Genomic DNA, 19,482 nt, shown 5'->3' with positions numbered 1-19,482 from the left:
GACTACTTAGGTCACGGATAGGCGTGACTTAAATGCGGATTTAAGTCACACTGTGCTATAAATTATCATTTATACAATGAACAAAAACGCTGCCAATTCTTTGGCACGTATAGCTTCCTTCAACATTATGTATCGCTTTGATATCTGAATTGTTTTTACTTCATATATAATTCTATAAAGTTTTTGTACTTTCGTTTGATAGATTATTTCGAATTAATTATATATACATGATCAATTATAATTCTCGCTCTCTCTCTCTCTCTCTCTCTCTCTCTCTCTCTCTCTCTCTCTCTCTCTCTCTCTCTCTCTCTCTCTCTCTCTCTCTCTCTCTCTCTCTCTCTCTCTCTCTTTTCTCGAATATAACTGTAACTGTTTAACTAAACTCCAAGGAGCTCCTTTGATGATATCATTTCCTCACCACCAAGCGATGGATATCTCGGCGCGTTTTTGTTTTGTAAGGAAATGTAACAGTTTTCCTATCTCAACTTTTTTCTATTAACTAAGTTGAAATAATTTTCAATTTTCTTTTACATTTCCTTAAAACAATGTTTTATATCTCACCATTTAATGAGATTTACATGTAGAAGTGTTAAAATGAATGATAAATAGGCTTACGTACTGCCATCTGACGGGAGGTATACGTGGGTGCCTTACGCGAGAATTGAGATTTGTCACGATAACGCGCGCCAATTGCCAAAGAAAAACAAACAGAAAAAGGAACTCTGCACGTTGGAGTTAAAATTCCTCCTTCCCGTTTTTCTCTGAATATGCTCCATGAAATGACTTAGAATTAAAGTTGCCTATAGTTATAATGACATTCGATAATCATGATGTTGTAAAGAAAAGTTCAACATTTAGTTTCCGAGTTATAATGGTTAGGATAGTTCGCGGAACGCATCTAAAATCACTAGTGATCGAAAAATCGCCATGAAAAAATGCACATGCATAGCTGAAAATCTTATTTTTAGCGAATTGATAAAACAAAAACGAGCCTAAGTATACATTAAAATCCATTAAATAGAAGCTAAGATATAAGCGATGCAGTTTTCAATTATGCAAAGTACCCTGTTGAAAATAATGACGTCATTTTATTACGTCATTGACTGACGTCATTAAATGGGGATTGGGGCTAATGTCCAAGAAATTAATAATTTTTAATAATTTTATTAAATAACAATAATTAAAAAAACAATATTTCTTTGGCGTTAGCCCCCATTTTCCGTACTACCATCCGGATGGTAGCACCTATATAGGCAACCATTTTATCCATTTTAATGTATTTAAGAGTATACGTATTTAGAAGTACAACCTGTTGAAAATAATGACGTCATAAAAGGTTCCAATTTGTAGCTTTAAATGACGTCATTTAACGTCATCATTATTTTCAACAGGGTATACAGGGTGAGAAAAAAAATGTTAAAGCTTAATATCTTTGAAACTAACTACTATCATAAATAACCGAAAGAAAGGGATTAAGGTGCTATATAATGCTAACTGAATCCAAAATTTTGAATTAATTATTGCCTTTTTACTCCACTTATCGCGTCACTTAGAAAAACGACTTTTTTCAGTTTTTGATGTTTTTCTCAGGATCTGCCCCATTAAACTACTTAAATTGAAGTGGATTATAGTCCTAATAACTTTCAATAATCACTTTTTTTAGGAAGATTCAACATTTAGTTTTCAAGTTAAAACAATTTCAAAAAATTACGGTTTATGGTGTATATAATAAATGAGCGACGAAGGATAATTTAATTTTTCCGCGGTAAAAATATAGGTAATTATATTCTCTTTCAGGTACATATCAAGCAATTTACTTTTAGCATTTTTTCCAATAACTTTATTACAGAAAAAAACTGAAATCTCAAAACTAAAAAAAAAACGCGTCTACAAAATGTAAAAACGGGCTTTTTTTCTGCTATGTCCTAGTGAGAACAAAGAAAATAAGATTTGGTGGGTTAAAATCCACTGAGTAAAAGCTGAGATACAGGCGTATACGAATTTACACATACACACATCCGTACGAACATTTTCCAAAATACCATTTTTCGACTAAAAATGCATCAAAACACACTTCCCACATGTTTTTACACCTCCTTACTCCTAAAATTACTATTACAAGGCTTCCTTAGGAAGAAAGCAAAATCTACTCGTTATTATTGGATACAAATGTAACAGTGAAAATCGCGATATAAATAGTTAAATTATTGAGTATGAAAACATGAAAATATCAGTAATTTATTAGTTATGCCAATATTATTAATAGTAAATTGTTTAGCTAGGGGGTAAATTAGCCTTTTCTAGCAGCGTAAAATAATTTAAGCACGAGTGATTAGTCGAAGGCGCCCAAGACTGATAGTAGTCTTCAAGTCTAAAATGTATTTTATTTTATTCCCTGGAAGTAGAGAACTGATATCAAATAAAATACATAAATTTCATCAGGATATATAAAAAAATATATTTTGTGATTTTCTGCGATTAATATTCGTGATTTGCTGCAAATTTTGATTTTTTTTTTGTTGCACTAAACTTGTAACCCTCTATATTCATGATTTAGATACGAGTTATATCAATTTCTTTTTCTATTCACTAAAATCTTTTGTCAAAATAGCAGAGTCATCGGCGGTAATGCAAACAATAGACCATGATTTGGGACATCTGACAAGTTAACAATTTATGAATACACAGGTTTAATTCTGTGATAGAAAAGATAAATTAGTATTCAATCGATAAATTAATAAACCACCTAGATAGTACTTCAGTTTTTTTGATACTTTACCTGTACCTTTACTAGCAGAACGAGAACTTAATTTGCATAGCAGAAGCTTGTGCACAAGAACATGTTTTTCCATAATAAGTATATCTTTATCATGATTGTAAATACTTTGAGAATTGTTCAACAATTTGTTATTTTTTAAACATATAAAAAACTGTTTGACTATTGATATTTTTAGTTGATTCCAGCTGAATCCCTTGGAGAAACCTGCATTTCTTTTTTAAAACACCAGGGTGAAAATGATAACTTGCTTTTACCTGAACGGGTTTGGCGTTTTAATTCAGCTACTGGAATATTTGATAAGCTTGAAGCTTTGAAACCAAATCGCAGTGCACTTTGTTCTGTTGATTTTACATCAAATCTTGAAGGGAAAATTTTAAACATCGCTGTTGATGAAGTAAATTGTTATTAAATGAATATAAAACTTAATCTTATACTGAATCTTATTGGATTTTCGATAAATTTTTAATTTAATATATTTTTGTAGCTAAATCCGTACTTAATTTTCTTGAATAATAACACTGAAGTTACTGGATTTTTTGGTGATGCTTGGACTGCAATACAGGATGCATTAAAATTTAAGTAAGTTGAAAATCAACTTGAAGTACAAAATTATTAATTTACATGCAATTTTTTCTAATTAATCAATTAAATTGTACAGATCTATCTATGAACCGTCTTATAATTATGCACTTTTAAAAACTGGTAAATTTCATGCTCATTTAACAACTTCTCTTATGAAGCTTCCACCTACTGCTTACTATACGCACAGCACAGTAATAGGCAAGAATTCGTAAGTTAATTTAACATTTATTGCTGAAATAAGACACCATGATAAATTAATTAATGAGTTTGAACTGTAAAAACATTTAATAGGTATTCACTTTTTGCACTTTCGGAGGGCACTTTTGTTTCCAAATGGTGGTATACGCGAATATTTGATTTTAATGTCTGGATTATATCGACTGTATTTGTGGTGATATTAACCATTACAATGATGAGTATTCAGAAACTCAAAAGAAATTGGACAAAGCAAGCTAAATATTGCAATGAAAGTAAAGAGTTTGGTTTTCCTACTTTCAATCTACTCTGCGTTTTGGGTGCCACGAGTGGTCAAGGTTTGTTCTTAAAAATCATATTGATCAAAGTCACAACTTATTATTTAAACAAAAAAAAAAAAAAAGAACACGTTTATAGGATTTCAAGAAATGCCTCGTTCTTGGTCTCTAAGATTGTGTGCCCTCACCTCACTCAATATGGGAATGCTACTATCGTGTGGATTCAATAGCACTTTGACGTCTTACTTAGCATTTCGCGCACCATACGTAGGAATCAGTAATCTTGATGATGTCTGGAGATTAGGGACATATTCTCTTTGCGTGAGGAATAAAAGCCTTGCTTACGATGAACTAACCGGAGTACGTACATATTATTGCTATTATAAGATACAGTTAAATTCTATTTATGAGAAATAACTTTTTAATATCTATTTAATATGAATTCAGGCTATAACTACTGGAAATAAACCAACAGCTACGAAAGAGAAGTGGGCAAAATTATTAAACAAAAATTGCCCGGATATGGAAAATGAATTGGAATTAAGAAAAAACCTTTGCCGTACTGGTTTCGTTTATGTTGAAGCATCAGACGTATTTTTAAAAGAATATCGCCATGTCCAAGATATATGTCAAATAGTAAAAATACCTGGCACTTATTGGAGTTCCAAAATATCGTTTTTACATTATCGAGGTTCCAAATATCGAAAAACTATAAACAGATAGTAAGTTTAAGTTCGCATTTTGTCGCATATACGAATAATATCAAAATTTATTATATGATTTAATATATTTACATAGCTTGATGCGGCTTCGCTCATCCGGTATTTTAAAGTATCTGGAAGCTAAATGGTCCTTCCAGCAAAATCTTCAGCATGGAGTATTTAATAATTTTCAACCAGTTGAGTTGGGTCATATACAAGTACTTCTTGTAGGACTGATTATAATGATGATATTTAGTGTAATTATTTGTATTTTTGAGAATCTGTGGTTTTCTTATTGTAACAAGACAAGAAAATCAACTCCTTATTTCCTAAGGAATGAAATAAGTGATCTGTATAAGCCAATTCATGAAAAGTTAGTTATCAAGCAACCAAACACGAAAATTAAACGCTTAAAAAGTTCTATCAATAAGCGAACTTCGAATCAAATAATGAAGCACTTATCGCTGCATGGAAGTATGAAAAATATGAATAAATAAAATATTATAAATAAGTGTATGAGATATGAGTATACGAAATAATAATAAATAAAAAGTCATATTTAAATATGTCAACATTAATGTAATTTAAGCTAAGTACATGACGTACAAGTAAAATACCAAAAAATAATTACATACATCATAGACGTATCACTTTCGTATTTTTATATCAAATAATACATAAATTATACACAACAATATATTTTATATATATAACGTCAAAACCTTATTGTTCATAGCTCTCGACAATGTAGCAGAGACGTTATCTTTTTATATCCAATTATGATCAATGTACAATTAACACATTTTAACAAATTCACATACTTATTCACATCTCACTGCGTACATTTTAAGGCCTACAAATCGCATTGAATACATAAATCGTCGTAACGATTTACTTAATTTCTTTTTATGGTTTATATACTACGGTTTTATTCGTTCGACTAGCAATAGTTCTGAACTCTGTTTCTCTTTTTACAATTTTTGTTATTTTAATCACTGTCTATTTACGCAGGAATAAAACATCGGTTTGACTATAACTTTGAAACACTATAGTCAATGGTTGGCTAAGTTATTTTGTTTGACTATTTATCATCGGCATATGATGACTGAGAATAAAAAAACATAAAACTTAAATATTTCTTCAAGTGTAGTAATTGATTTTTTAAGAGTCTTTACTTTCAATCGCATACGAAATCTTTTTAAATTTCAAAACAATACCTATAAGTATAATGGCTGTTAATAATACATTGTTCCTTATCAATGAATTTTTAATGTTCTTATATTAAATATAAAATGCGTTGAAAATTTGAGAAATTATAAAACAAATAATTCGTTATCCGTCTTTTATTTCTTATATAATTTGTATTGTAATAGATAATATGAATAAACTGCAAAGTATTTTCACTCCAAAATTTTGGGTTCTTCTTTCTCGATTCAAAGAAATACCTACATCTTCTTCAATTTCGACTATTATAAAAGTTTTCTCAATTGATCGTCTGTGTAACTTATTAATTAACTACAATTAAATTGATTGCATTTTATCGTAACAAATAATCAAAATCCCGTTATATTCAAATATATTAGTATAAAATATGTTGTTGAACCAAGTTATTTATATATCGCCACGTTCAATTCGCAGTACGTTTTACATATTGGTTTGACTATCACAGTATATACTTGCGCAAAAATTCTATTCGATTGTTAGTATCCTAAACTATTTAAATTCTGTTTATATCATTAATTTTTCAATTTAGTGTTGGTAGAATATTCGCAGCAGTTATGACAAATAAATGAAAGCAGTAAGAATAATCATCAAAATTTGATTTTCTTTTAAAATACGTTAGGTATGAATATACACCTGAAATTTTTACACTTTAGAACATGAGTTATCAATAATCAATATAATAATTAAAATATTAATATATTCATCACATCGATATTATTTTAAAATAATTTTTTTAAGCTTATCATCTATCCTGCCTGCAGAAATAACTCGGCGGCACTTTGACTATAAGTTTACTCTGCTTCAACGAGACGACTGTTTTGACATCGTACAAACTCTACACAAAAATAACCCTACACGCTACACAAAATAATTCTACACAGGAAATAACTGCACGGAAAAATTCTACACAGATATTTACTGCACGGAAATTCCCTACACAAATTTTCGGTAATTTTACTACACCGCAAAACTCTACACAATCATATAACCTATTATTATACATTGTGGACAACAATAGGTTTTACGATTGTGTAGAGTTTTGCGGTGTATTAAAATTACCGAAAATGTGTGTAGGGAATTTCCGTGCAGTAAATATCTGTGTAGAATGTTTCCGTGCAGTTATTTCCTGTGTAGAATTATTTTGTATAGCGTGTAGGGTTATTTTTGTATAGAGTTTGTACGGTGTAACTGTTTTCAAAAAATTTTCCACTTTTTCTACTTTTACTATTTATCTTCATTTATCTAAGTCGTATTAAGTTTCAGAAAATAGGAAGAGCAAGAATGATATACTGTATAGTATTTTTTGAGTATAAAAGTGGAAAAGGGCAAAGGTTTAAACTATCAATTGCAAATCGTATACAATAGCAAAGTAATACAATTTCATATACAGGTATTGTTGTTGTACAAAATCGCTTCTGCATGGAGCAAACAAAACTTTAGATTTTGTTCAACCCCTTAATTGTTTGTCTCGAAGAAGCAGAGTTCCATGGTACATATACCCTTTTCTTCCATAAACTCCATAAACGAGATCAAGCGTTTTGTCAAAATTTCTGGCGGAACGCGAAAAATGTGCAATTACTGACTGACGCATCATATTACAATTTTTCATTAATTGGATTCTAATGATCAATTGAGAGAGAATCTCGTTTCACCCCTCTATGACCAGCTCATGGTACGTACAGGTAAAACGTATAGATATACCGCTTAAATTCGTCTGTAAGTTCCTGTTTGGATTATCACCAGTATACAGCCAACGCAGCCTTTACGTTGTATCAAACATTATAATTTGGACCTCGATTTAAAATCCAACCCTTTATTGAAATTCAATCGCAGTGGAAGCTGCGTGAGCCGTACCTGATTGATTAAAGCCTCTGGAAGGTCTCTTAAAAAAGTTTAGCGAATCAAGCATGCAAACGCATTACCATACTTCGCACTTGTGGACCGGATTCATTCTCGTGCCCCTAGGACAGTTGAATTCGGCAGAGAACTCGTCGAGATTCGACAAGGGCCCAATGACCCTGAACTTGGCCGGACAATGGGAGTCCTTTTCAATCTGAAGACCGATCGCTTCGGACGTCACGGCAGAGCACCACACCTGCAACATGAAGCGCGCGCAAAAAAAGGTAACAAAGGTCATACGATTCGAAAACGATTAATTTACTTCGCTTGATTGTTAAAATTAACTTTATCGTTCGAAAAATAGTAGCAAACTATAATTTTACTTTTGAACCTTTTCTTGACATACCTGAGCAAAATTAAGGAAAAATAACTGACGATGCGTCAAATTAAGTCCAGGTAACGGCAGTTGATCCTTATAGTCTTTTACCGTCGTCAAGTATGCATGGTACGCAGCCTTAAGGCCGCCATTATCGGCAATATTCTCCCCTGAAAAGTGGTAACATGTACATAATTTTTAATGGTCCGTAATTATCTTGCGAAATGATCTGCTGTGGGATACAGGGTTGTAAGAAAGAGAAAATTACCCAGTGTTTGCCGGCCATTCACATGCCGGCCTTCAATTTCGAATTCGCTATATTGATCGACAAAACACTCAGTCCTTTCCTTAAACCTCTCTATAGTTTCGTTGTTCCACCATTGATGAAGATTGCCATGTAGGTCGTATTCCCGTCCTTGAACAAACCATATTATTATGTTTGCGTTATAGTGTTGGTTTCATATCGTTTAATTTATAAGCAAAAACAAAATAAACCAGTTCCAAAAAGTACTGTTTAAATTTATCAACGAAACGTTCCGCGTGATATTTTTCCATTTATAATTCATGCAACTCACCTTGATCATCAAAGGCATGCGTAAGCTCGTGTCCCATTACGACGCCCATTCCACCAAAATTCAAACTACTTGGATTTTTCATGTCGTAAAAAGGACTTTGTAATATGCCAGCCGGGAAGACAATCTGGTTTTTTGTTGGGGTATAATAAGCATTTACCGTTGGCGGCGTCATGATCCACGAAGTCTTATTCACTGGTTGATCGAGTTTTTCGAGATTCCTCTTTAAATTGTACTTATTAACGCGAATGTTGTTGAAAAAATATTCATTTGGCTTTATTGACAGATCTTGGTATCGTTCATCGAGTTCGGTTGGGTTCAAGATGAAATCGGGAAATCCAATCATGTCTGTAATAGCATTCGCCTTTTCCTCGGCTGATTTTCGCGTTTCCGCGTCCATCCAATCTAAGTTCTTTAAATTTTTCGTGAACGCTGTCCTTATCTCGTTGATCATTTTCTCTGCCTACGGAAATTGACAAAGTTTCATTATACTCAAATAAATTGCAAGTGAAATTTTCAAATAAGCGTGTAACTAACCATGGGTTTACTTTTGCCATGAAAGACTTCTCGGACAAACATAGCACCGATGGCGAAGCCCATGACATTGTTGGCATCGTTCACGCAATACCGCCACTGTTCCTCTCTGCCCTCGGAGCCGATCAAGGCCTTCCGCAGACCTTTGTAAGCGTCTCTAAATGGTTTGGATAGACATGAAGTGAGCGACCTCACCGTCTGCCACACGAGGTAATCATTCAGGATACTGGAAATGGTAAGATAAAAAAATTAAAGCGCGCGATATACACGAGTTAATCTGTTACAGATACATGAAAGTATTGCTGAAGCCATCGCATACACGCACACATACGCTTCGACATAACGTACAGTAATTGGACAGGACGTACACTTTTCCTTCGTTCGTTTTGTTGTACTGCTGCACGAGCTTCGTTAATTTTGCAAAGTACTCCGGCGCGTAATTGACTATTTTCAGCTTGATAGTAATTTTCTTATTGACGAGACGAGTGGCATTTTGGAAATAGTCAAACCATGACATCTGCAAAATAAGAAAATTATTAAAAGAAAAATTGCTGATTCAATGCGACTTATAGATGCGTTGAATAAAAGAAAATTTACAAATGGAGCTTTCTGTTGGAGTTCGCTTATCGTCATAATGTTATATAATTTTTCTTCGTCCCTTCTATCTTCTTGCGGCGTTGTGATTTCTGCTAACTTCGTTTCAAAATCAATTATATCTCGCATGTGCTTTCTAGTGGAATTTTCTTCGCCCCCTAATAAAACTCCAATCTGTAAAAATGGGATCGGATTAAAAATTGCTTATTCAATCATTATTCGATTGTGTACTATATACTGTAAATAAAATACCTTGGTCATATAATCTAAATAGGCTGCTAGAACTTTACCGTGCTCAGTTTTGTTTAAGTAGTTGTCAGTTGTTGGCAACGTTAAACCACCTTGATCAATCTGTAAATCGTTATTTTTTATTCTACCCGTTTGTAGACAAATCATGAAAAATTTTCCTGTTTTTTTTCTTCACTTTGTTGAAATATCTTGGAAAAAGAATAACTTTGTATAACTCACTTGAATAATGTGCCTACTGCTATTTCTGTCATCTTCGTTTACTGCCCAGGAAAACAATCCGCCCATGTTGTACTCATTTTGCAGCACGTGCATACTATTTTGAAGCGACCACGCGCTGACATTAAATTTTCCATTTATGCTCCAACCGCCGATGTTGTCAAGCAAGTCAAGCATGGGCTTGGCACCTAGAGCCTCTATTGTTTCATTTGCATCCATACAGGATGTATAATACTGTTGCGCTTTTTTCTCGGTGTTTGACTTCATGCTGGCATAAGGCCTCTCTGAAAAATTAGGCAAAAATGTTGTATTTGGTGAAGATTAATTGATGATTTGCAGAATTTCTGGATTCAAATTACCGACCTAGAACATTCTTCACTACCAATTGATTGTCTTGCTCGAGTTTCCCGAACGTGCCCCACATGCTCTTTCCGTCGGGTATGGGATTCTTCTTAATCCACCCACCACACGCATACTGATAGAAATCATCACATGGATTGGTGGACTGGTCTATACTGTTTATTATCGACGCCGCTACGGTTACGCAGTGCTCCGTAATGCAGTGAGAGCCGTCTGAAAGAATCGGGTTACTGATTGTGTATTCAGATTAAATAATTTCAATCATGCTTCGATTACGTTACATTTGCAATATAATATCAACGCTACACGAATTTTGAACATATAATCGCATTTTGAACTCGAAAAATAAGGCGCAAACTTTAGTATTTGCGACCACTAATTCCAATAACATCGTTCGGGTCAAAAGGGGCGGAGAGAAGAGGATTACAGACGAGTGTAGAAGTTCTCATCCGAGTGGAACAACGGTGGTATTAATTACATAAATAACACGCACACGATACTTTTTGTTTAATATTTGCACCGAAACTTTGCTATTGCACGCAACAGAGAGTGCGATTCCGCTCCAGGGCGTAATAGCATAGTCCCGGTGCAGGTATAGGGCCACAAATATTTTGTTTATGAATTATAAATACAAAATATTTAATTACCTTCGTTATGCGATGTGATATGAAGAACTTGAGCCTCATCCCATCCATTTTTACTGCTGATTACTATTGAGAGTACGAGGACCATAAGTAGTAATGCCGCACAAATAACGAAGAGACATCTTTCCAGCGTGCTTCTTGCTCGCCACAACGACGAGCCCTGAGAATGAGAGAGTAAACAGAATGAATTGTCAAATATTTGTATAAAATTTTGAAATGGTCAGCGATGATAAATGTCTGATACAGTAATCAGGGCAACAGATCACGATTACAAGAGATAATCAGCTTTGATCAATCCAATCTAGTCCGGATTACTTTACCAATATCTAGCTCTCTGGGATCATTTGCCTTTATAGTCAATAGTAAAATGATGCACTTACCGAACGGTATCGTATGTGAGTTGCAGACGTGCTGATCCCATCGCTGTTCAATACAACCGAGCCAATGCTGCTGCTGTTATCGTCCTCAAATTCTGCCTGTTTGTACCTCATCATCTATAGAAAGCAAAATAAGCATAAAATTATAATAGCGCAGATATAAAATCGCAATATGATATTTGATGTACTTTATCCAAGCATAGAAAGTTTTCTTCTCATCTACTTTACAGGGGGATCTACGATACGAAGGATCATTTTTACACTGCAGTTGGTACACACTACGAATACTGCGTCACTATAATATTTATAGGTATACCTATGCAATAATATCTATATGTAGTTTTGAAAATGTTTACCTAAGCGATTTGAACTATATATTAGATATATCTAGTGAAATAAAGTTAATATTTTGTAAAGTTATTGTTACTATAACTCTTTTTCACCTGCGCTTTTATTTAAAAATTATATTAACACAGTGTTTGTTTGTAAGTTAGTACTGTGATTTTATATGAGTTGAATCCTTCAGAAACAAATTCGTTTTGAAGTTCAGATGTTCACAAAATATTTGTTTTGACGGCTACTACACAAAAGCAAAGTTATGAAGAGGTATATAAGTATGTAAGCCGATTACAGGATTCGTTTTACATAACTTTCAACAGCCTCTGCACTAGGAAATAACTCGTTGCGAACCCATGAGTAATTGAGACATTTATATGTATGCCCTTAAATTTATTTCAATTTTTCTCTTAAAACTATAAACTATGAATACTTTTTTGCTTATCTCATAAGCATTGTTATTTCATTTTCCCGTGAATGTATTAAATGTATACCTCGCACAATTTCGATCATCAGCGGCGTTCTTTGTGTTTGATATATACGAATTGTAAACAGCTATGCGTTTGTCAACTAATTTATGTAGTGCTATTGTTAAACAGAAGTTATGCAAACAATTGAGATAACAGTATTGATTGGTAGAATACTAACGAAATATTGCAAATAAGATAAAATCACGAGAGTATAAGTCAGACGACCTTACTCGCAGTTGTTTATAAAATTCATTAATTTCTCTACCCAAAATAATACTCGAAGAAAGCAATTGTTCACGTTTTTTCAGTAAAACTTTTCGCGTCGTATAAAAGTATAAATTGAAAGTGAAAATACGAATAAAACTTTGTTGACCTCAATCTATGTAAATTGAATTCGGCAACTCCCCTTGTATACGTTTGTATGATAATAAAATGTATACGGGGCAGATGTTAATCTAAGTAAAAAAATCAGCATTTCCCCGAAATATCCAATGCGGCACATTGCGCGTAATGCGACTGAAAAACAAACTCGGCTTACACCTTATAATTATATTATAAGGAAATGGACGGACTACACTTCAATAATAATATAAGTCGGTATGTATCTTATGAACATTTCGTAACTCTGAAAGCTCAAAGGTTGACGTATGCGAGTTGCAGTTTACATTTGAATAATTCTCTCAAAGAGCGACAGAACAGCTCACCTCGCTGTTAGAAAAAGTTTCACTCGAAAGTGCGCATTACCGTCGCATCCAATTTTCCGAGTTTCCGAATTTCGGCGAAATTCCAATGGAGCGAGAGCAACGTGTCCACCGTCGCTTATAAATCGGACCGCAAGATCTCCTGGAATTCTGCCATCGCGATTCCCAAATCTCTCGAGAACCCACACACACACACCACCTATAACGTACACTCCGCGTGGCCGACCGACTTTTCCGCTCCGATCAGCGGCCTCCAGCGCACAATTAATCGGACGGGCCGGTGAGATCCGCACTTCGCGGGTTCCGCCGCGTCTCTACTTCCATACGCAAGCCTCTGCAGCGCGGCAAAATATATATTTCAGTCCGGTCTAAAAATATCTTCGATTTTCAGTCGCTCTCTCTCTCTCTCTCTCTCTCTCTCTCTCTCTCTCTCTCTCTTGGAGCTCGCACTGCGCTCGGCCAATAGAGCTTATCTCGCTCGTTCACGCTCTCTCTCTCTCTCTCTCTCTCTCTCTCTCTCTCTCTGCTCTTTTATAATACGCGCGCATGCGGCGCTTCGTGTTTATATATGCGCGGCGCGATTCCCGAGAGGCATCTGCTCGAAATCCGTGCGATTGGCGATGCCTTTTGAGAGAAAGCAGAACGAGTTCAACGCGGTCAAGGGTTTGTGGGAACATCAGGGTTCGTCCGATAAACGAAATTTACGAGCTTTCGGCTTGTTTTTGATCGCTATTTATCGAAGGCAGATGCGTGCGTGCATGCGCTGAAAATAGTCGCCTGTATATTTTCATTGCAAATTGTGTAATGACGAGTTAACGTTGTTCCACGCGTCGAAGCTTTAAATTCGAATTTCGATGAAATCGTGTATATAGTATTAAAGCTCATGCATGATTATACCCTTTAAAGTGGCCATTATCAAGGTATTAATAAAATACTCACAAATTATACGAGCTCACCCATACAAATGAATGCCCCTTTTTAAACTGAAAAATGTATTCATCACTGGAGCGTATTTATGCCATTCAACGAAATCAAAGGCAATCTCAATCAGCTATAATGTGCGCTTAAATAGGTGGATTACATACGTATAGCAATTAGTTTGAATTCAATTTATTTAAACAGGTTGTTATAGTCCATCGCTACGAGCGTTATTACTCTTTTAAAACTGAATTTTACAAAATAAAATTTCTATGTCCCATACCAATTTTTGCTATGTAGTCCTTCGACGATCGTGCACACTAAACCAAAAATGTCTCTAACTATTCTTTACCAAGGAACTTTGCAAAAGTCTCGACAACCGTAAACAACTTCTTCACCGCGTATCTGCACATAGAAAATAAAACTCTTCTAGAATAGAAGCACAAATCACGCGAACAGCGGTAGTTCTCAGAAAAGCTCCCGCAGCTCTTCGGATCCTTAGCGTCTCTGCAACGACAAGGCCGTTCGGAATTCGTCGAGGCGCACGCACGCGCGTGCGATTGCGAAGAAGGGAGGTCCAAGACTATACTGTCGCGAGGAGTCGCGCGGAAAATACAAGCCGACGCACCAGTCGTGAGCGCACGTGACGTTAGTGCGTCGTCGCAGACGCGTCAGATTATCATCGCTGGAAAAAAAAACGATCGCCAAAACGAGAGAAGCAATTATTGCATATATGTATAGAGTGAGAGAGAGAGAGAGAGAGAGAGAGAGAGAGAGAGAGAGAGAGAGAGAGTATACGGCTGATAATAGTACAAACCGCGACGCGATCGTTAATTAGATCAGCTGCTGTGTATTTATGTGTTCGATTGCATTTTGCAGGAGAAAAGCTCATTTTGTTGCAGTCGCCCTGTGATTTATCGCGGTGATTTATGCAAGCGCGGTATCGACATCGCTGAATGTTTATGAGATTTTTGGAATTTCCCGATTGTCTCCTCTTATTTCGGTACGGAAGGCATTGAAAATTTTGAATGCATTTAGACATTTTTGTTACTGTGCAAGTGCAATTATGGCCGAGTAATATTGAGCGACAAGCTCGCGTATGAAGGCTTTATCGGATTCACCGACATGCGCTTCTCAATATCAGTATATCGGGTGTTTTTGCCGGATTGCCAAGGGAAATGGCGCCGCGGATGGCGTGATTTTACGGGATTCGCACATCTCCATATAGCTTCGAGATTTATGTCTGTCGCTTCACATGAAAATATACATGCTTTTACCGCGCGTATGCGTATACGAGCCGCATCCCCCGGATGCCCGCACGAATAAATGTATACGCGGAGAATTATTCCGCGCAGATATCCGTATGGGATTTTTCTGTGCGACTAGATTGTTATTCATCGATCTGCGTGCTGCATCATGTAATTTTTATATTAGCTAACTTGTCGCGAACACAGGATGTGATTTGTACGAAGACATCTCAACGAGATTTATTTCATTTTAGAGCTTGAATTTTTTGATTCTATACATTCAAAATAGAAAAATATTGTTGATAACAAATACTGCATAGATTCAAAACACTAGTAGATATTTTAGCTTAAAATGAATCGATCTACTTTTTGTGTAACAAAAATCCGTAACGCATGTTTTTTTCTAAGATGAGATAATAATTCTTTTGTTATGACTGAGCTTGCCACACGAGCTTTATGTTTTATGCAATACGCGACGTACCCGTACATTCGTACTATACTCACACGTATATAGTACAGCGTATATACCTCGCGAAAAATACGCACACAGCAGAGACTTGGAAAAAATACGGCGACAATGCGTGTTCGTTTTTTTTGTCAAAGGACAAAAGTAGAGTCCCGTGTACAGCGCGAAGCCTGACAACGGCGCAACTTTTCCAATAAATTCTTTTTCAAATCAACTCTCTGGGCTTGGTGGAAAAAAATAAAAATTAATTTGCCCATGAATAAAACTTCGTCGAACAATTTTTCATCTCGGGCACAATTTCCACTCAATTTACGGAGATTTATTTCCCCGACGAGCAATTTTTTTTTAAACTCGTCGGATTAAATTGAAACTTTTCATGTTTGCAAAACTCTGTCGCATCGTCGAACAACGCCGTAATTAACTTTATTAAATTCCAACAGATCTGTATAGCGCGCGTGAGGATCTCCTATATATATATATATATATATATATATATATATATATATATAATTTAGAGAATCCAGTTTTTGAAAAAACAGCATGTGTTTTACAGCAAAGTTAATTAAATCCGCTGTGCGCGCGTTCCGTTAAAACGTTCGGACTTTGAAACTGCAAAATTAAATCGATGGAAGCAATTAACTCGTAGCTCCTGCGAAGCGCGTGGGCGCTGAGTAAACATTATTCCGTGTAATAAATTGGCCTGTCACGCCTCCGCCCGTTAAAATAAAGCGCGACGCTAGACTTCGCGGCCCATCTCTTCCGCTAAGACGTTCTCATTAATAATCGGATAATAGACAATGTTGCGGCGTAATCGCGCGCGGCATTGTTCAGCCATAGCACACGGGTCAATTATATCCTCCGCGGCGAGTCGCGAGACGTTCTTGGCACCGCACACACAAACACGTCTCTGTATGACTATGATACACTTGTATATACACGCTTATAAAAGCTCCATAGGCTATTGTACGCACACAGCGACGGCCGTGAGCAACAGGAAACGAACACTTGTACGACGAGGCAGGCTTTGAGCCGTACCATCAATCGCAACAAGTGCACGTGTACGCGTGTGTCCATAGTGCGTCGCTCGATGAGGGTATTCGATTTCGCGCTGTTTTTTTCCAACCTGCAGCTTGAATTTACCGCGGAAGTCGCTGCGACAGGGTCGATATACCACGCCTCTTATTGTCGCTTTTCTTTATTCCCTGATCTGCCAGGAATGGTCGATGATGGAAATTAATTTGGTCGTAGTGCGAGACGCTCGTCCCGTGTGTATACGTGCGCGTCGTGCACGTGAGAACGTCCCTTCGGCGCGTTTGCGCAGTGAGAGCTTTTTTTTCGGCGAGCGGCTGATTGCCACACGGAGGAGTTTTTTTTTCTCTTTGCTTACCCCCGGGGGATGCTGGCGGGGTTAGAGGGGTTTAGGGATGGATTGGCTGGTAAACAAATATGCGATTTTGTTTTTACACTTTACAATAGCGCGCAATTGGCATTATCGCTTATTCGTACGAGGAGAGATTTTTCCGCGCACTCTATCGAAATGAGAATCACGAAGAGTGGGAGAGAGGAGGATCCTCTGCAAGCTCGTTGCGGAAAAACCAATAGTGCTAAGCCCTTGATGGATTGAAATTGATTCGGTCATTATACACGCGTTTACACGCGTCCGTAATCGCGTCAGAGTCAATAGACTTTTGTTGTAAAATATAGAAACGTTCTATAACTCGATCCCTCTGATCAATATGTGAGCTTGACGGTGAATTGATTATTTGTCTGCAATTTAATATTCCTGAGCCTAATGTTGACAAATGCTCTGACGTGCGAGTATAGAGCGCTGGAGCAAACAAAGCTGCTAATCCCAAATTAATTTGCATCCGCCGCACATACGTATTATAGTTGGACGTGTTTGAGAATATTGAACAGAGATTATAAACGAATGGGGGATTGATTATGCAAGATGAACATTTCTATATCCTACAGCAGAGATTATGGAGCTCTTCATTATAATTTTATGAATAATTCGCGCAAATTGAAAATTGATTGCTCTACTTAACGTATTATGGAAGGTACGACATACTATATTTACAAATCATAATAATAAATATTGTACTGAAGCTTTGGGAGATATATATACACAATAACGTGGTATGATATAATCTACGGTTTACACACATCGAGGGCATTATATTACAGCAAGTCAATTACACGCGTAAGCATATAACGGTCACTGAATGATAATTAACTGCCGTACGTGCAATAATATACAGTATATACGGTAAACACGCATGCATTTTGTATTTTACACGCGTATTATCCGCGCGGCGAGCTTTTAGATAATTCGCAGATAAAGTTTCTATGTGAATATCGATTCAACGGCAGGTAATCTCTAAATCTCACAACAACGCGAAACATGCATATTTCCGATTCGATTTATATAAAGATTCAAAAAGCATAAAAGCTCAAAGCTCGTATATTTTACACGTCAAAATATAACCTTCTCGATGATCACGTGTACACACTCTACTACTGTGCATCACACAATGGCGTATATAGATAATTCAATTACTGGGTACACAGCAATAACAACTCAAATATATATTGTAAAATACAAAATCATTACATCGTACGTCGTCAGGTATATAATATTATTGTATTATATATACCCAACGCAACGATCTGCAATTACGCAATCCTCGCGTTTCTACTGGTTGCCATACGGACGACTCTCACAATGTCAAAGCACACGACATCCTAAGTACCAACGGTTATATATCATATTCATATGATAGACTATATAAATATAATGACAAACGAAATAGGTAAAACGAGTATATATAATATGTGGGTGTATGCTCACAACGACAGTATAAAATATATAACAATGGCAAAATCTGTGGCCAAAAGTGAATTTCGATGCCTCTTACTTTATGCGTAATCGCTCTAACGTGTGTGCAGTGTCAACTGAAATCTCTGCGAGAAAAATTATTCTCTCTCCTCTTTATACGCAGCTGCGCGTGTGTGTCTTAGAGCGTCGCGAGGCTCACCTTCACAGACATCTTGACGAGCTTGGAGAGCCAGACTGGACAGGCTTACACGTATACATATACCCGCGACTTGTGTCTTCACTACACAGCTCAATGTTTATTGTCACACGAAGAAAAGCACACGCGCGGTCGCACACGCACACTTACTGGAAAATACTTTTTAACTCCGCGTTAAAATCGGCGGCGGAGCTAGCTATCTAGAGAGAGAGAGAGAGAGAGAGAGAGAGAGAGAGAGAGAGAGAGAGAGAGAGAGAGAGAGAGAGAGAGAGAGAGAGAGAGAGAGAGAGAGAGAGAGAGAGAGAGAGAGAGAGAGAGAGAGAGAGAAAGCGAACACAAGAAGAATATTTAAGTAGCCGTGGCCACGATACAAGCGTACGCCGACGAGAGGCGAAGAAAATCAGCGGCGAACTGTCTGTAGGCGAGACATTTTCTTGTGCGCCGCAGCAGCGTCGAGAGGATCTCGCGCGCGATAGTCGAGCTTGTAAACCTCACACGCGCGGCGGTGCGGCGGCGGCTGCCGCAGGGATGCTTCTACCCCCTCCTCCAGTTCCTTTATTGATTTTCCGACAAGACCAGAGCTATATGCCTCCCGCATACACGCATGCGGGGGATACATATTGTACACGCATCTTCTGTATGTCTGCGTGTACGTGTACACGCGCGCGCTACTGTTAAATTCACTCGGCTATGAATTTCATCGGAGTGGCTCTTGTACCGCGGCGCGCACGTGGCCTTTGATCCCCCCTCCCTTGCCTATACCTTGCCACACACACCTCTGATGTGCGA

General features: G+C 36.7%; 2 protein-coding genes across 6 annotated transcripts; one reads left to right on the top strand and one right to left on the bottom strand.

Moving 5' to 3' along the window:
* Positions 1–1,854: 1,854 nt before the first annotated feature.
* Positions 1,855–6,013, top strand: LOC103316860. Its single transcript, XM_031924871.2, has 8 exons — positions 1,855–2,876; positions 2,955–3,173; positions 3,264–3,358; positions 3,438–3,569; positions 3,653–3,894; positions 3,974–4,194; positions 4,282–4,556; positions 4,633–6,013. The coding sequence occupies exons 1-8, from the start codon at positions 2,841–2,843 to the stop codon at positions 5,030–5,032; spliced, it is 1,620 nt and encodes a 539-aa protein (XP_031780731.1). The 5' UTR covers positions 1,855–2,840; the 3' UTR covers positions 5,033–6,013.
* LOC100118168 (endothelin-converting enzyme homolog) lies at positions 5,094–19,186 on the bottom strand. 5 transcript variants are annotated; one of them, XM_031924868.2, is made up of 14 exons: positions 19,073–19,186; positions 18,577–18,852; positions 11,524–11,637; positions 11,147–11,303; positions 10,503–10,712; positions 10,143–10,423; positions 9,927–10,025; positions 9,678–9,848; positions 9,449–9,597; positions 9,084–9,306; positions 8,550–9,009; positions 8,243–8,389; positions 8,005–8,144; positions 7,487–7,854 (listed from the first exon to the last, which is right to left on the bottom strand). In XM_031924868.2, the coding sequence occupies exons 3-14, from the start codon at positions 11,635–11,637 to the stop codon at positions 7,678–7,680; spliced, it is 2,328 nt and encodes a 775-aa protein (XP_031780728.1). In that variant the 5' UTR covers positions 18,577–18,852; positions 19,073–19,186; the 3' UTR covers positions 7,487–7,677. The 5 variants fall into 5 exon arrangements, with proteins under 5 accessions (XP_008209638.1, XP_031780728.1, XP_031780730.1 ...); XM_008211416.4 differs by having other exon boundaries at positions 5,094–7,854; positions 18,697–19,116; XM_031924870.2 differs by lacking the exons at positions 18,577–18,852; positions 19,073–19,186 and adding an exon at positions 14,229–14,594 and having other exon boundaries at positions 7,678–7,854.
* Positions 19,187–19,482: the final 296 nt, after the last annotated feature.

The sequence above is a fragment of the Nasonia vitripennis genome, chromosome 2 (assembly GCF_009193385.2).
Source record: "Nasonia vitripennis strain AsymCx chromosome 2, Nvit_psr_1.1, whole genome shotgun sequence".
In the NCBI taxonomy this organism is placed as follows: domain Eukaryota; kingdom Metazoa; phylum Arthropoda; class Insecta; order Hymenoptera; family Pteromalidae; genus Nasonia; species Nasonia vitripennis.
The sequence above is the reverse complement of the archived record's forward strand: the minus strand, read 5'-3'. Positions and strand labels throughout refer to the sequence as shown.